The sequence below is a fragment of the Phasianus colchicus genome, chromosome 6 (assembly GCF_987193195.1).
Source record: "Phasianus colchicus chromosome 6, bPhaCol1.hap1.1, whole genome shotgun sequence".
Lineage (NCBI taxonomy): Eukaryota > Metazoa > Chordata > Aves > Galliformes > Phasianidae > Phasianus > Phasianus colchicus.
In genome coordinates, this window is record NC_143441.1 from 24,213,603 (window position 1) to 24,232,811 (window position 19,209).

The window sequence follows — 19,209 nt, forward strand, 5'->3', positions numbered from 1 at the left end:
AACAAACAAACAACCAACTATTTGATTCACAGAACATGAGAGGAAGTCCATGAATATATAAGTGCTTGCTGCAAAATGAAAGGAAAAAAACAGTCCTGCATTTCCAGTGTGGGTAAGATATGAAGACATAACAGCAGGAAAGCTGTAGTTCAGACACTGGAAAAACCTTTTAAATATCAAGGGCAGATAATCTTTTCAATGAACTGTTTAAGAAAATTTAAACTGGTATCTCTGAAGCTTTCAGTAAGGTAAAAGTAATATCTATTATGCCTGCTATAGGTTCAAACTGATATGGACTTGAGGCAGAAGGTCAGATTACATCTTTTCTAGGTATTTTATTCTATATTTTTATGTAACACAGAGTGCACTGCTTTAGATACTACAGAGACTAAACATTTCTGCAGGTCAAACTCCCCATAGCTAGGGAGCAACATCAGGAAAAAAAAAGATCTATATAATCACATCTTTCTTATGTACATACCTTCTAATACTCTAATTATACGTTCAGTGTCTGAAGCAACACATACTTCCCAAACTTCCTCAAGTCTGAAACACATGTGGCACAAATCCCGATTACTGATGGGGACTGTGGCTGATATGCAAACTTTATCTATCCCCATAGCATCATATCTTATGCAGTGAAAGGAGAGACCTCGTGGAGAACTTCCCTATCTGCAACCATTTTAGCTTTTGCCCTCCTACTCTTCATGCACATTTTGTCAAATTCAAGTCAGGCCCTGTTTTTTCTTCTCCACGTCAAATAAAGTGGCAGCACCATGGATACAGCACAGACAATGCTCATTGGTGTCTGAGGATGGAGCATGTTCAAAGCCAAAAGCATCTCTGGGAACTCAGGTAACAGAACACTAACCTATCAAGCTAAAGCAGAATGAGATTTTGGAGAGCTGAGTCACTTGAAATGTTGGGAAAACCTACAACACATCTACCACATTTTAAGGTCTTGCTCCGAAGCCTGAAGATGTCAGCACATTTTTAATTACTTGGGCTAAACAAAGCAAACCTTAATTTCATTTTTGTAAGCAACAAAAATATTTTAGTCAGTTTCCTGTCCAGACAAGATAATTTTTTGTTAGATAGACATGTGTGACAAGGAAACTGCAAGCTATACTGGGTAACTCTAGCAAAATTATTAACTACTGAAAGCAAAGTCTTCCAGCACAAAGCACCAGGCTATTATCATATTTAACATATTTAACAGTATTAAACAGTATCATATTGATAAATCCGTGCAGAAAGGAAATACAGGGATCTCAATGAAAGAGAGGAGAAGGATTTAAGGATAATAATGAGGTGGCACATAGAATTATTTATTTTACTGCTTTCAATATTACCTCAATTTATGTAACAAAATAAGATCTGAGAGAATTTTTTGTGCAATAAATAAAATCTTTTTAAAAATGTACACAGAAGTGTATGCTTAATTTCACCAGAAAAATAGCACCCTACTTTTGCTGTAATACTCTTCCTCTTACAAATATAAGAAGAATTTACTACTGCTTTTCTGCAAATTACATACTAGGAGAGAATCACAGTCACCAAGGTTGGAAAAGATCTCCAAGATCATCTAGTCCAACTGTTCATTTCACCTCTGTGCCTCACAAGACTGGGTTGCCACTTGTGTCTCTTCTATTCTCCATAACACTGAGGGATTTGGAATGTCAGAACCTATCCAGATAATACATTTTTCTTGATTTTATATGGAACAGAAAATCCAAGCACTTTTTCCTTAAAAAGAAAAAGGATATTAGAAAATCTAATCTGTTTCAAGCTTCAGTAACAAGTTGGACTCTTCAACTAAAACATCCCAAGATGTTTGCAACCTTTGTTACAGCAAGCAAGATTGTTATTTGACCTTTTAAAAAGACGAAAGCACTAAGTCCCTCAAATGCAGAGAGGACCAATGGACATCTAGTCCCTAAATTTCTACTCAAGTCTTCCTCTACACTAGCTAGCAGGCATTAAAGGTTTTCCCCTTTTGGAATAATTACTTGAGATGTCTGCATAGAAGAGAAGGGTGATGTCTGGAAAACATCATAGCATTTTGTTTTGGAATTTGTGTAGGTAGGATCCCTCTAACCTTTGAGAAGTACTTCTTCATGGCATGTGTAAATTCTTGCGCAAACGTGATAGATACTTTGCTATCCTATGAAGTGTCATAGGAAATCACAAGTTAAATGCATAAATATTTAAATATGGACTAAATCTCACAAGACAGAGCTAAAATCCTTTGTCATTTGCCACCTCTCTGCCTTCTGCCCTTTCATTACTCCTGAATAGCTGCTGTCCTTGGAAAGTCATTTTGAGGCTAACAATTGTTTTAAAAAAAAAAAGTCTACACAAAACAGTGGATTCCTCTTCTTAACTCAAAAGCAACATGAAATTCATTTCTTCTCATGAAGACTTTTACCTTGGAAAAGTGAATATGATTAAACAGACAGGACAGCTCCTGACACTTCTCTACCTCTTGAGAAAAGAGAATTATAAGTCTGCATCTTACTCCTTTTCCATTTCATATGCACTTTGGAGGGCACAGCAAAATGCTTAAAGCTGTTATCGTGCATCAAATGCCTTCTCAGGAGCTCAATGACCACAGCATTTATCTTTTGAATTGCTTAAGAAAAGAATCGTCTTAATTAAATCATGGCAAAAAAAAGCTCCTTAAAAGAAAAAAACAAACACAAGAAGCCATAGAACTAGTATTGTTCATACACTAACAGATATTAATATTAACCTTCCCAAATTCCTCAGACCAGCCCTATGCTCAGAAGTCAGACTGCAGCTGGCAGGATTTGTTATAGTGTGAAGGGTCAAAACTCTGCTCATCAGAAATCCTTTCCAAGGGTACAAAGCTATTCTGTACTCAGACCTAGGTAGAAACAGTTATCTCATCCACAGCAGAAGCAAGAAATATGATTTGGCTTTTGGCCATAGGTCACCAGACAGGTACAGACTGGGGAATGGCAGGCTGTCAGCTTCTTGCTAGAAGCAGCCAAGCTGCAGGGGTTATCAGCAAACAGAAGTTAATGTTAGGATCCTCCTCCTCCAAAGTGAGTAGTTTTTGTCAGAAAATAAGTGAGTTTTTTTCTTCCACTATGACTCACACTCTCCTCTACTCCCTTCTCCAAAGAAAATAAAACACATAAAAGAGATATTTATTTTCTTGATCCTGAATCATATAGAAGCATAAATATTTGGTATACTGTATTCACTTAATGATGACAGCAAAGTTACAGGGGCATTTTGCTTAGCTGACTGTTTCTTTCTTTTCTGTCACATTTTCATTAATAAACATGTCAAATCTGCAAAGCCTGAGCAGCTGCACCAGAAGTTATTTATCCATTCTAAACCTTGCAGATACAATGGAACTGTGTCCTCCAGCTCCAGGTAGTGCAGGTCCTCCTTTAAGCCTGACAGCACAGGCAACAGAGCATGTGCCTGAGAAACTGAAAAGATTCCTTTCTCTCCTACTAAAGAGATTTCCCCAAAGAATTAATACGTTCCATTTGGGTATGCTGCTGTCCGCAGAGAAGCCAAGGGATGGTTTCCAGTTGGGTGTAGTCTCAGAGAAAACATCAAGCATGTGACCCTCCCCTCCCCACCAATATGAACATCAGATGCAAGACATTAAAGAGATTCTACCAAGGGACTCTGTTTACTTGATCTTGTTCCTTTTATCCTTCCATTCTATTTTTGTACATTTACAGCACATGGTTAAGATGCTCCTAAACATTTGTTCTCCCAGAAGAGACTGCAGAAAAGTACCCAGCCCAAAAATGACTTTTCAAGTACCACTGCAAAGAGCTGGAAATCTCCAAAGAAAGTTAAGCTGATGCAAATAGATACAATTCTTTTGCTGTGTTGGTAATTTAAAAAGGAAGCAAGCAAAAAAAAAAAAAACAAAAACAAAAAACAAAAAAACAAACAAACAAAAAAAACACACACACACAAGAAAACAGCCCAGGACAGCAATTTATGTAACTGAGAAACAAAATCCACGATGCTCTAAAACTGCACACTGGAATTGCTTAGTAAATTATTTGTTCTTTCCCTAAAATCCACCAGTGTTTTCATTCAATTATCTCAAAGTACTTTCAGAACATTAAAAAACAGGATTGCCCAAAACTTTAGCCAGTATAAATCAGCATGGCTGTTCCTGATTGCACAGTCCTTTAAAGCAAGTATTTCTTGTACCCTCTTCCCAAGTGGGTCAGCTAGACCTACGACTTGAATGAATTACTAAGCAGTCCTTGGAAAAACTCAGACAGAAAATGCAGAATTCTAAAGTCTACTACTTTAACTACTGGAAAATGCTATGAAAGCACTCATTTCTCATGTTATACTAGATCTATAAGATGAATAAAATATATACATAAAATGCTTTTAGAGTGGACATTTTGCCACCAAATGGAGACCAAGTTTTTTGTCTAAAAAAAATGTAGACCTATATGAAATATTTAAGTTTCTTATCCTGCAAATAAAATATTGTTCTAAACAATGACTACGTTGTCTTCCCTTAAAATTACACAGTTTAAAGTATTCTGTTGAACGCACTCTGATATGAGTAGATCAGAAAGAATTTAAAAGATTGCCCTGATAGGTTACATGGAACTTATGGTATCTATTATTTTTATGCATTGTTTGCACATATGTTTTAATGTAATACAATATCAAGAAATGGCAATCCTCACAGAAAGCTACACAGTGTTTCTGTACAACTATTGGAGATTCTTTTCTCCATCTGTAATATTGAATTTGTAATACCGAATTTATACTAGTGTATCCTCCTAAAATTTTGGCTGAACTTTCTAACATTTATTTATGCCTGCCCTGCTGTCAGACCAAGTTCACTAAGACCATAGCTGAAAACTTGCCCCCTAACCTTCTTTCTTGCTGCTATCTGATCACTAGTTGTGTTCCGAACTCACCCTCCAAGGCACATCAAATTTCCTCAGATTTTACCCATGTTAGTTTTATCTTCTATAAATTTCATGTTTTTATAGACTTTTATATCTTTTCTTTTATTCTTATAAGTTTTCCTTTTATACCTTTTTAGCATTTTATTCCTTCACTACTTTTTATAAGCACAGTCAACGTTCTCATCCTGACAATTTATAGTTGCCTGATTTGCTTTCTGGAGATGCAAAATATCTTCATACAATTAACAAATGTACAGTTAAAAGAGTAGCATGGTTAGGATGGCATCATACAGGTTTATAATTAGAAAATTTACTGCTGTGAAAGAGACAATCAAAAATGAAATGCTCACCTATGTCCTAGGCTTACAATAGAAAACTCCAAAAGAAGGGATCTCCAACTAGAGATCCTTCCCCAGAGGCAGTCAGCCCTTAAATGGGCTTGCCTCAGGTGATCAATCAGTGATTCAGGCTGTGACTCAGCAGTTCCCATACAATCTTTTTTCTTTTATTTGTCAAGTGGCAAAAGTTACCACATTAATACATGTAATCCATGTTCCTTACAGGGGAATTTGTGCACAGCAAAAATTTAATCACATGCTAAAGTATTTAAAGGGTCAAGGTCTTCCAGGAATGCCCCCAATTTAGAAATTTCAAATGGTAGAATTTTAGGAGTATCTAAGTGTCACTGAACGAATGGAAAGTTTCTGAAACACTGGTGAATTTATTTTTGGCTATTGAAGATATTGTCAGAGAAAAGGATTATTATTTGTGGGTTCCTCCCCCCCCCCAAAAAAAAAAAAAATTAGGTTGGCATTCTGCATGCAAGAGTTCTAAATTTTATTACAACAGGAATTGCAACACTTTAGTCTGCTGATCTTTCTTTTTTTATTTTTATTTAGAAAGGGGGTTTCAGTGTAATTACAAGGGCTCTTCCATGTTTGATCTACAGTATCCTTAAGTCAGTGTCTTTGAACTAATACAAAATGAATCCAAATACGAAGAAGAAACAAACAAGAAAAGCATGAGAAAAATACTACTTCTTGGTTTGGGGAATTCACTTAATTGTGTTGCCAAACAAAATTATTCATCTTCTAGAGACATGGGCAAATGCACATACACACAAAATGTACATTCATACCCACACTGATAACAGTAAAATCCAAACTTCAGAGATGTTAGGTAAAGAGAGTGGCTAAATTGAGGAAAGTCTGCTCTAACGCTGTGTGCCTAAGTCTCTCTAAATTATTATATGTTGAAAGGAGAGGTTTCCTTGGAAGGATCAAATTCTTCCAGCTGTCTAGTATGCAAATATAAAATGTTATATGGGCTTACAGGCCAAGACAGCACATGCAGAATACCTCTTTATGGAACATTTTTACTCAGAAAAGTGACTGGATAAGAAAATCTGCAGTTAGAGTCTTATTAGTGGAAATATTTGCCAAATGATGAAAAAGCTTACTTTTTACCTTTTCTTTCTTTTTTTAGATCGCAGATAAAGCTACTTGCTAGAATACCATCTTGTGCAACATAAATCAAACATATTTACCATGTTCTAACTGGTGGTTAAAAGACTGATGTGGCTTTGAGGAGCTATGCAACTGAAGATCACGTGTGAGAAAAGAATAATACAGACTTCATTTACAAAGACAAAGCTTCAATATATAACGTAGCATGACTTTAAAAATATCACGAAAGCTGAAAAAATAAAATGCATGGAACTATGGAATCCCACCATATAAATTCAATAATTTCTCCACTAAAACCATTCTAACAGATATGGGAAGTTGTAATTACATATGTCTATATACTCTCAAATTTTACTTTCAGACAATATTTAAGGCATTGTTTAGCTTTCTTGATGTAACAGGTGTCTATCAGAAGAGACAATTTGGTGTCCTTTTGTTTTTACTTCATTCTTTCTGAAAGAAAGTCGATCTTCAGAATTTTTCAGCCATGAAGTTAATAATCCCATTTGAGAGTATTTTTTGTTCTCTGTTTTAAAATTAGTATGGCTCTAGCTCTGAGTTTAGAAAACAGTACATTTCTATCAAGATTGAGAATTTTACAGTATATGCTTTTTACTATAACAAAATATTGTTTTCAACTTTCTGATAAGTCACTTCTTTCAACAGCATTTTATGATGAAAATCAGTGGACTCAGCCTAAAACTTTAACAAAATACTACTACTGAGACAGTTCAGTGCTTCCCGTAAATCTTATTACATAGCAAAAAGATCCTTCCAAAGAAGAAAAAAAGCATTAAAATACTGGAAATAGCTACATTCAGAGGTAAAAACTTGCCACGGTTTGTTGGATTTATAGAGTTCACAAACTAATTGATAGCATGGTGTCGTCTCTTAGCAATTTACCATGTTTCCAGAAAAGCTTATTAACTGGAGCATATTTTTCAGTGTTTTTTTAGAGTAGATAACAAATCCAAATTCCATAGCCATCTAAAAACAGCACAAGAGGAACTTGTAGAATTTATTTTACTTACACTCCTTAGGAATGATGAAATTGGGGAAAACAAGGAAAATATAGTGTTCTAAGTAAATTAAAAAGCGTAAGAGTTTTCATGAATCTGAGACAAGAGCTCTGAAGTACTCACTTTTTCTATACTTTTCATACTTTTTCTACCTGAACTTTTGGATTATTGCTCATACTACAGACAAATTTGCAGTGTTAGCAATGCACTTTACGGCATCACTGTCATAGTAGAAAAGTTTAAGACAGTTTTCAACTCCTGTAAAAGTGAGAGGTGGGGAGAAACAGTGGGGTAAATCTAATACAGCATGCCTGGGGATATATAATAGAGGAATGACATATTTCTCATGGGATCAGTAATGCAAGTAGATAAAAGACACAAATCTCTTGGAAGAAATACTTTTACCACAAAATTTTTGACATTTCTGGAAAGAGCAGTTTGCCTAGAAGTATTAAAGTTTTCTCTCCTTTTAAATGTAAAGATAACAAACATTTTCTAGAAATCATTACTCACCAAGATCAAAGCCATTTGTCAAAGCATAATCTTTTTGCATGCTGCATTCATCACATGGTTGTGGATAGAAAGCACGTGATGTTGAATTCATCTTTTACTCAGAGGTGTCTATATATTCTCTCTTTCATGTGTGTTCTTGCTTGTATTTCTTCTAGCTTGTATTTCTTCTGTATATTCATTGCTACTTCTAATGTTAAACCACATACTGCATGTGTGGTTTACATAGAAATTTCAAAATTTTCTGGACAGCCATTATTTTTTATTTTTTATTACATTGTCACTATTGAATTAATAATATGCTTATATGGCTAATCTGATTTTTTAGCTTGTCAGAGGTATTCTTTCAAACATACACAGATATATGTCACTTCCTCTTGTTTTTTCCTGATCAACAACACACACTGGTAGAAAAGAAACATATGGACATTTTCTTACACCCAAACCAAATTAGGAAGTGTCTCTGGACTAAAGCAGAAAGACAGTGAAGTAACAGGCAGCAATAGCATCCAGCATTTCCATATTGATAACCAAAGATCTATTTATCTCAGCTTGCATGATCTTTGACACTGGAAATTAGGACCACATTAGCCCATCCCCTTACTTCAGTCTATATTTAAACAGACCAGCTGGACTTCATTCTGACAGCCAAAATCACAGCACCCTTTATATACCATACAAAAGCATCAAGTCTTCTCACTTTATCTAAGATGAATAACAATTAATGGAACTCACACTGATATAATTTTAAGAGATTTAGAGGAAATATTTACAGGTAATGTGAGGTAAATAAGAAGGGAACATTTCTATATTCCTATATATATATTATATTCATATTCCTATCGTATCCCTCAACTACCCTCTCCCAAACACGCATACAAAATTGAAAGAAAGTATTTGTGGGAAAAGGTGACATGTTGCATCTAAAGCAATAATTCCTATGTACCACACAGTGTCAGAAACTACAACTTTTTCTGGTGCAGTTTCAGCTACTGTTTTGTTAGAAATGTGATCTAATGTTGGCTCTGGGCAGTTTGGAGGAATATTATCCTAACTGATATTGTTTTATCACCTCTCTTCCCTTACTAACAACAACAACAAAAAAGAAAAATGGCAGACTCCAAATACAGAGAAAAGTAAATGTCTATGCTTAAGTATTAACTGAACTGAATGCAATTAGAAAATTTCAACTCACAAAACCAGTCCCTGTATAGGGAGTACCATCAGGTAGGCTGGTGTTTCAAAATATGAAATACTCTCTTACAAAAGTTACACCAAAAATGTAAAAAGTGAAGTTAAAGAAAGAAGGAAATTAAGACTTAGGGAAATAGGAAGCCAAGAATGGCACGATGAGGACAAAGGGAACCCTGATTCATATTTCGGTAAAATGAAAAAGAAACAGTTGTTTATACTGAAATTCAAATGGAATTCTTTCATATAGAAAATAACTTAAAACAGTAAGGAAGCAATGACATAAATAGGTAGCTTGAAAAAATAAGAAAGTAGCAAAGGAATCTATGTTAATCCAATATCTGAAACAGAAGATTTCATGGTTAAGAGATACAGTGCCAGCTTCAGGAAAAGTTCCAAAAAAGGAAAAAAAGGATCAACAAATAAATTCTGGTAAACAAGATGCCCTATCCCTAGAAGTATTCAAGGCTAGATTGGATGGGGCCCTGGGCAGCCTGGTCTAGCATTAAATGAGAAGGTTGGTGGCCCTGCATGTGGCAGGGGGGTTGGAGATTCATGATCCTTGAGATCCCTTCCAACCCTGGCCATTCTGTGATTCTGTGAAAGGGAAAAAAAGGGGAATACCTTAACTACTGAATAAATATATCACAGCTTCAAGAAGGAAAGAATAGTGAGTAGTAAAGCACTTGAAATCTCAGACCAAGACACAAAACATGAAAATGTAGATATACCATGATATGATTTAATATTTTACTTAAGTTTCTATTGACTTCAAGGAACCAACGCTTCTCCTAGTAGACTCTATCTGACATCTGCAAAAGAAATGTAGTATGCCTCGTGGTCCTCCATCAATCATACCTCTTTCAGTGGTGCACGTGGTGGAAGCCCTTTATTTGTGCCAGGCAATTCACAGCAGAAAGGCAATTCCACTCACCCTGAGAGAGTCATACTGATATAATACAAACCCATTTGCCAATACAATCACTTACACCAACCCTTCATGTTGCCAGGACCTGTAGGAAGGTCAGAGGAAAAATCAAGATGAAGTTTGGGTTTTAGCAGAAGAGCATCTAAGTATTACATTTTGATGTTTCTGTATTTGCCTTTCCCCCATGAACGTACATCTCTGCATTTCTGCTTCAATACTGAACTACTCACACCTCTTTTAATCATTTTTTTATTCTATTTGGGGTGATAAATTGGATAGTCTCCTCAACAGCATGAAACAAAAAGACTTTTTCTACCATATGTTACAGTAATAAAACAGAAAGCTGTTTCCCATTATTGGCTGGTCCATCCTCATGTAGTCAGTTGCCTTGGAAACTTAGATTGATTATAATTTCAAGAAAATGTAAGAATGAATTGAATCACCTAGTATCTTTTTTTCAATGTCTGTCTCAATTTACAATGTTGAAACTAGTAACAAAAACATCCCTAAGTATAGTTTCCACTTATACCTTTATTTTTGTTGCACTTATGTCTCAGAGTGACAGACAAAATAATATAACTTAGATTGGATGTATCAGAAAACAACAGTAAAATTTCAGAAAACATTCTAATAAATGTAAGTCAAAAGTACATTCAAATATACTTCATACTAAATAAATAAAAATAGAACCTTTTGCAGATTTCATGTATGGATAATACAATATCTAGTTATCATATAATCTAAATTTTTCATTTTGTCCAAAAATTTGAACTTTTCTTGAAGACAAAATGTAGTTGATAAAACATTCATTTTCCAAGTATTCAACAACCCCCCTAAGAAATTCATATTCATTTATCTTCTAAGGATTCAACTTTAATCAGCATTAGCATGCTGAAAAAAAAAAGTTACTGTTTATTTAGGAAATCCCTTTGTCATTTTGAATTCCTTATATAAAATTACCAACACAACTTGTAAAATGTGCAAATTACTAGTTTTAAAGCAGCATTTTTTTCATGCTGTTATCTTTGGATTATCAACAGTCCCAAAAACTCTGCAAAGATTTTTTTGCTGCTTGAGTTCTTCACTCTCAGTTGCCAACCTATATTTAAAAACAAGTAATTTTAAACCAGCTGAGAAATTTGGCACTGTGTTCCCATCTACACTTCGTTAAAATTACTCTTCCAACATAAAATTGCCAAACCTGTCAAATGGAGTTGTGCAATTACAGTGATTAGGAGGAAGTTTTTATCATTGCTAATACATGGGAGGTGATCCAATAGGTTTTTAAGTTGTGGCCTCTTCAAGAAAGGTTAGAAGACTCTTGGCACCTAAATAAAGAGAAATTGTCAGCCCTTCAGCATGAACTGGTAAGGAAAAAGTATGTATTAAAATCTGTAATTTTTATATTATTTTTTCTGCAAGATAGTTCAGTCTCTGGACAAAAAAAAAAAAAAAAGAACCCTAAGAAAGTATAATGCTAAGGTCAGTTAGAAAATGTCTAAATTGTTACATAAATATCTAAATTGTTCTTCATTTTGCAGTTCTAATTTCAACACCTTCTGACTTTTGTAAATGCATAAAAAATTCAATTGTATTTCTAGAATTTTATATTTTTCTTCTCATTTACTTGTCTTTTTAATTGTTAAATCAACTCAATAAACTTGACAGACGTTGCCTAAAAAATGGGCATTTTTGACATTATTTTCCAGTATAACTTCAAAAAGACATCACAGTAGCACAATTTCAAATTTGTCATAGTCTTCAAAAAAAAAAAGTTCATAAATTCTTTATTTTACTTCTGTTTTAGCAAAAAATATGAGAGTTTCTATTGTGAATCTTGATATTTAACTCCAATCTCAAGCAACAATTGATGTCCTGATAGCAGAAATACTGGTAACCTGACAGTCCAAGTGGAAACCCACAGTCAGGAAGGAAACAGTTATCTTTGAGGAGTTCTGACTGTGGAATGAGGACGGGTCAAGTCCTACTTGCCATGATGAAAAACAAGCCAACTTTCCCACCACCTAATTGCACTGCTTCCTTCACCAAAAAAGCAATGATAGAGATGAGGAGTATCAAAGAGCAAAGAGGACTGAAAAGTAAGCTAATCTTGTCAAGACTGATGTTTTCATATTCCCTCTGGCTCTTCTCCATTCTCTTTAAATTTCATTGAATCACCAAAGGAGAACTTTGACCTGGTCATGAAATAAAAATAAAACTAAAAAAATCAGTGAATAAACCAACAAAGGAGAATACTCTTCAGCTTGCAATCTAAGAAGCACTCCTTTTAGCAGGATTACTCACTGCTGGCATATAGAGCTCAAGAATGGCTTAAAGATGTTCAGAAACTCCTGCAGATCCAAAATATTAAAATACTAGAATTCATGTACAAACCATACAGACAAAAATCACTTAAATTTGAAAAGGGTATATGTTGTTTCATCAGCTACAGGGTACATAAATCTTCCATTTTGGCTCCATTTCTAACTGCAAGTGAAGCCAAATCCTCATACATATTTGCCACAGAGTTATGCTCTTTAACAATTCAAAAATTATCCTCCAATAATTTGAAATATTCCATTCAATTTTTTTAAAAATTGATTATCTATATACATGCAACAAATGATTTATTATTAAGGGATCAAAGAATAACTGTTAGATAAGGGTAAAGTGAGAAAAAATGGTGTTCCAGGACATATGTATACAACTATAAGTTCCGCTGATGTTATCTCTGTGATCAATTTTAGGTTCTATACAACATAAAAGGAAATATGTATGAGCAAAGATTAGACCTCTAGTAGGGTGAAATTTGGCTTGTATAAACATGTAAATGTTTTGATGTTTGTTTCAATCTTTCTATTCAAGGTCACCAATACTATCAGAATATCCTGTAATAGAACCTCTGTTTCTAATTCCAGGATGAAAAGAGTTTTACCTTAATCCTTTTAAAATCCTGTTAAAGATTTGGTTTATTCTGAAGTTGGACTGAGAGTATAGGTTTCTTTTCTTATTTTATCCAGACTAGTTCCACCATGTCTTGAGCAAATCATTATAGTCTTGTCTTTCACACTTCATTGGCTTTTTGGTTTCCATCTGTTTTCTCTCATCTTTTCCTCCTATGTCTCATCTACATTCTCTTTCTACTCTGTTTTCTCTCATCTACTTGCTCATTACTATTAGACCAGCACTCTGTTTCACCATTTACTTCCCAATTATCTCACTGAGGTGGAAAATGAATGAGACCTAAAAGCTCCATTCTGATAGACACTGAGGACTTTCAGAAAAATTTAACTTCTTTTATTTATTTATTTTTAAGGTGGTCCTTCACTGACCTAAGCACATTACTTTTCTGAATGTTGTCTAAGGTACAGTGTATTATTAGTGTATTGGTACTACCTGTATACAGGTAAGCAGAATATCACAGAACATACTTCACTAATTTCAGAAGGGAAGGTGTGAATGATTTGTTGCTGCAAATTATTGTATCTGTTGAACAAAATTCATTGTGATGTTAATATAATCAATTTAATAAAGCTGTGGTGATACAGAGGTTGCTCCAATAGTAATGCCTCACATTTAATTCCATGGAAACTACAACAGATACAAAGAACAAAATAGCAGTAGTTGATAGAGAAAATTCTCAGCTACAAAACATTATTTTTTCAACACAGGCACTGCCACTAGGTATGCATTTTCACCAACAATGAAGAGCTTGCATGCTGAGTTCGTAAAAACCACAGTTCCACAGCTGCTGAAACATCACTGTATCCACTACTGAAATGTACCACCCACTGCTTCATTGTGCTCTCCTTCTCTGTTTGGTTTCCATAAATATTCAGCAAGAATTAATGAATGTCAGTGTGTGCAATTTTTTTTCTGCGTAGAGAAATTCAATGACACACCTTTGCTTCATGCACACTTCCACGTCAGATTCCATTCTGCCAGTCTGCCCCTCTGCTGCCATCTGTCACACAGCAACAAAATGTAATGAAATATTGGTGGAAGGCACAACCTGTATTGTCATACCACCTACATCTACCTCTGTTATTGTGACCAAGATAATAACATAGGAGGGATTACTTTTGAAGCAGCCCTTGTAGAAGCAAAAGCATGATTCTCACAAAAGGAAAAAAGACATTAATTTAAAATATTCTAGGATCAGGATCCAAATACCCATATTATTCACTGAAAACTGCTCAGCATAGCAGGATTAATTCTCTGCCTGCTGTGAAGATATAATCAATCCATTGATGATTAGAGTTAATCATTAATCCTTAAATTGTATTCAATAAGAAACTTCCTGCAAGAGTCAACTGAAATTTTTTCTTTCTTAGTAAAGAACAGTTTTTCACAAATATTCAAAAAAGTACAGTAAAGCACTGAATTTGCAGTGTGTACTTTCTCACACACTCCTGGGGCTTTCAGAAGTTTCTCATATTTGTGCACTTTTCCTTGTGATCCCTTCAGCACAGTCCACTGTGAAAGACATCCAGAGCTGCAATGTGAAAGGAACTTTGACAAGGTCATCACCTCAGCATCTGGTCCATCATTTAAAGGGTACACAGGTGCATAATTCACAGATTACCTACGCATTTCTCTGTCTCAGACTTGGGAATACTGGCTGGAAACTTAACTATCATTTTTGGTGCTCAGTTGTGCTGCGTCCCTTTTCCTTGAGACAGTTCCCATTTTCAGGAAACGCACCTCTTACAAATAAACATTCCTTAAGTGGGAAAGCCCTACTTACTGTATGAGACTTAGCATCTGTTGTGGTGCTAGCAGAAAACGGCATCACTTGAGGCTTTTATTCCTCAAACTTTGCCCTTCTTATGCTGTCCAAAGGCCCATTTTCAAGCACTGGTCAAACAGTAGGTTCTTGCCCTTCCTTGTGTCAGTGAATGAAGAAAATCACTGCAAACTAGCATCCTATGGAGAAAATTTCTGGAAATCCCTGTGAGACTTCTACAACTTTGTAGAACATACAAATGGCTTTAGAGAGGCAGCTTGCATGCTGCATCAATTACAGAATCTCTCTGGTTGTGGAAACTGTCAGAGACGGGAGAAAGAATTATCCTACTGCTTACAGCCATGTATTCTCTACTGAATAGAGAAAGGGTAAGTGACAGCAAAAATTGGCTAACTTGGATTTTAAGAAATAGTACTAGTAGTGTTGTTCCACACTCTGTGGCATACTGTACTCTAATTTTTAAAGCTCAGGTGCTAATATACAGCCCTAAAAGAGTAACAGTTGCTACTGAAATCAGACCCTTTTACTTTCAGAGATGCTCTATTTTGAGGGCTGGCATCTGTGCCACAGCCAAACTAGTATTTATCTTGCAGTGAAATGCTGGAGTCATGAACTGAATGATTTGGAACTGCTCTACTTATAAACAGATATTCAGGACAGCATTTTTGGAAGACAGCCACCAGAGTGTACTCTATTACAAAATAAATCAAACTGAAAAGATGCTTTCTGTCAAGTTGGAGATACTTTTAGAAAAGATCAATTGCAGAAACCATCACATTTATGTGACTATTTTTAAGCTTGTGTCACTGACAAAAGTATTTCATACACACTGTAAGATCCCAGGTGAGTTCCTCTAACCTTTCGCATAGATCACAATACCACTGACTCTTAAATCTAGTGGAGAGGTCTCATTTTTTATAGTACAATGAAGTACAATTAAGGTATGATCTTCCTCTGACAGGTCTGAAATGATCTCCATTTCAGCTCCTTAGGGAATGTGTTGAAATTTAGCTATTTAAAAGATCTCTAGCCAACACTCATAAATATTATCAGCTCTGAATTTCTGGAAAGGGTTATTGCTGAGAGGTAGTCTCTTTAGGAGTATATAGTACAACCTGAGTAAAGTACAACCTCATCCCTGACTATTATTATCATGCTTTTAGGTCTAAATGCAGCCAACAGTGTTGGCTATGGAAGGTGCAATACAAGGATATAACAAAAAATGTACAACCGAAGTGGCAAACCTCCCACTTCATCAATAAATTGAAGTGGATAACCTTGTCTAGGGATATGACTGAACTGCGCACTGCTGTATGAAGCAAAGACGTCTGTGCTAGATTTAAAATGACACAGCTGGGATACCAAAAAACTTTTGCCATAGAGGCACTCAGTTTCATACAGTCTGTTACATTCCCAACAAAAGGAAATTTATCTCAGTGTGCTGTATCACCCTGAAACTTGAAGACAGATATGAACTACTTACAGAATATTTGTTTACATTTTGACACAATTTAGTAAAGGAAAAACCAATTAGCATGAGTAGTCCATGAGAATTACATCTGCAGGCATTCCATGGGTAGCTTGCAGCTGGATTGAGCACATCTACTCTTTCTTTGCAGGTATGGAAGCGTAGGCATACTGCAAGACACTACATTAGGACAACATCTTTAACTAGACTGGGATGAAATCCCAGTTAACTGAATTTTCCTAGAAGAATGTCCATAATTATAACCTATAATAGAGATTGATTTAACCAGGAATGGCACCTAAATGCAAATGTAAGATTCTAAATGTGAGCTAAGGATCTACACTCTCACTATATTTCATGGAGACAGAATATTCATCTCAGTTACCCATGCAGAGGTATTCAGCAGCTTTTGGGGTGCAGAGGAATCCTTCTTGGCCACCTGCTGACAATGTGAAAGGGAACAGATCTCACAGAAATCCTGTGCCAAAGCTGTTGGCCATAACAGTAAAAATCAGTTCCTTGAGCACTTCTCACATGGTTCTGGGCATGTGTTTTGAAAGCTGAATCAAGGTCCTACTGAGTACATGCATTGAAGACTAGAAAATTATTCAAATAAGCAGAGTATATCCCTGCTTAAATGTAAGTACAGAGCTCCCTCAGTTCAGCTGTCAGAATAACCATGGGTATTTGGGCATCTTGCTCATATGGAGATGCCTACATTGTAGATAGATGGTTGGATACCTGATCTTGGCCCCGAAATCCTCTGTTTGCATGCCAGCTTTTATTTGTAACCTAATGTGAAAAAGCCATAAATCACAACTGCATTGATACTATTGAATAAATCAAGCTAACAGCTCCAGCAGATAAATCATTTTAGGAAACTTTCCATTGATGCTATTCTCCAGCCAGTCTTGAGGTACTGGTGCAGAGAAGGTCAGACAGCAGAGGAGCTCAACTTTCTTCCAAGGATAAAGTCATGTCTCTTTGTATTCAAAGTAGAAAGGACATAAGGAAGTGAATCACAACTGGATAATCAAAGTTTTCAACTAAGATCTCAAAATCTGAGGCAGACTCCCACATATTCCTTTAAGGTACAAGAACAAATTGTTCCTACACAGCAGGCAGAATGTTCTGTTTCTTCTTAATGACTTGTACACTGCTGATTTTTCAGTGCAAAAATTATAGTCCAATCTGGGCAGCTAATATTATAATAGTTTATAATAATAATTATCTGAATTTTACGAAGATAATAACACATGGACAAGACAAGACTTAGCACTTTGTTTATTTCACAATTCTTGCATAACCTAACATGGCATAAATAGTATGGAACTACAATTATACAATAGCTTCCATTAAATAAAAATGGCTTGGTTTTTAACTGTCAAAGGCACAAAATATTAGTCACTTTTAAAGATGACTAAGATATGTTTGATTGCAAATTCAAAGCAATGGTTTATGTTACAGTTAAAATAGAATTTTATTTCTGCTAAAAATATTTTAAGCTCAATTATAAATAGAATGCAAAGTGAAGCCTTTTAAATCTTTAAAGAAACATTAAATTTGTGTGTATGTTCCTGTGTTTTATTACAACACTATCAATCACTGTAGTTATTTTGGAATACTGTACATATGAATTAAATTAAAGCACCAGAGGCATTAGGAGAAAAAAAAATACAAGTAAAAGCACTCCCTTTCTTTTCATAATCCTAAATCTGACCTTGCTAACAAGCAGGTGCAAGACTTCACACTACAACTAAGAAGGATAAAGAAGTACAATATCCTCATTTTTCTTCTAATTGTCATTTTCTCCAAATCATATTAAGCCCCATTTATTTTATATGATATTCACAATGATTTCCTTTTACTCTTTTCAAGTTTATTGTGGTCACAGAAATAAAAGTACAATCCTTTGATCTCCCACATCACACACAAGTAATCTAAGAGAATATAGTATATACCATGATATGAGAAATGGATCCCAGCTGAATTCCTCAGTCAAAAGAATTACATACCTATTGTAATCCTCTACAAAAGTCCTCTGCAGTTAACTATTCTCACTATTTTTAGTGATTACAGTAATGAAACGTCACAACCAGAATCCACAGGCTTCTACTACAATTAGGTAATATCCTTATTAACTCTTCCATTGTTTACTTCCAGTGCAGTGAACAGCTTGCATGAAAGCAATCTAGGATAACATAAATACATAAAGCATCAGCATCCAGTTAAATCTTCTTAGTGTCAGTTATCTTCCAGTTACCTTCTTATTATCAGAGCGTTAAAAAAAACAATGTTATGAACAACAAAATACAGCGCTGCTGAAACATGAATGGTCATGTCATCTAAAAGCAACTTATTGAAGCCCACTAGTTCAAGTCACCTCTTCACACTTTCTAAAATGACACGTAGAAAGAATAATGAAAAGGAGAATTAAAATGTATTTTAAGAAAATGGCAATAGATTCACAAAATAATGACATTTAACAATCTTTTTTTTTTTTTTTTTTTTTTTTTTTTTTTTAAACCCTGTTTTAAAAATGCAGAAATTTCACAGAATTAGTGAAGACAGGGGGGCCCAACATGTAGTCTTGGCTCAGCCAGTGAATTGCTGTGTGGTCTCTATAATGTTTTGGCAATATACAACACAACACCATTACATCAGATAATGGATACTTTATGAATATTTTTCTTAGGATTTCTTATTTTTTTTAATTGCTTATTTACAAGCGATTGTAACTAAACCATAAGATGCAAATTATGAAAGTACATGGCCTGCAGCTCTACATTAAAAACACACTTTTTAGTAATGAGCATTCTACCACCCTACAAACATTGTTGGAAACATAAAGAGTAAGTGACTTAGGCATCCAGGGAATTCTTTCCTGCAGTAAAATGCTTCCTCAGTCACTATCCCCCGCATGACTTACAGCAAACACCCAAG

At 35.1% G+C, this 19,209-nt stretch overlaps 1 protein-coding gene across 18 annotated transcripts in view; it reads right to left on the reverse strand.

Annotated features, from left to right (window-relative positions):
• Positions 1-19,209, reverse strand: part of HDAC9 (histone deacetylase 9) — a 442,393-nt gene that overhangs the window by 58,075 nt on the left and 365,109 nt on the right. Inside the window, exon 21 of one of the 18 annotated variants that reach the window (XM_090142710.1) lies at positions 11,337-11,379. The exons of the other annotated variants lie outside the window; for them this stretch is intronic. Coding sequence (XP_089998836.1) covers positions 11,352-11,379 — 28 coding nt within the window. The 3' untranslated portion in view covers positions 11,337-11,351. Of the gene's footprint in view, positions 1-11,336; positions 11,380-19,209 lie in introns of those variants that run through there. 18 annotated transcript variants of the gene reach the window in all.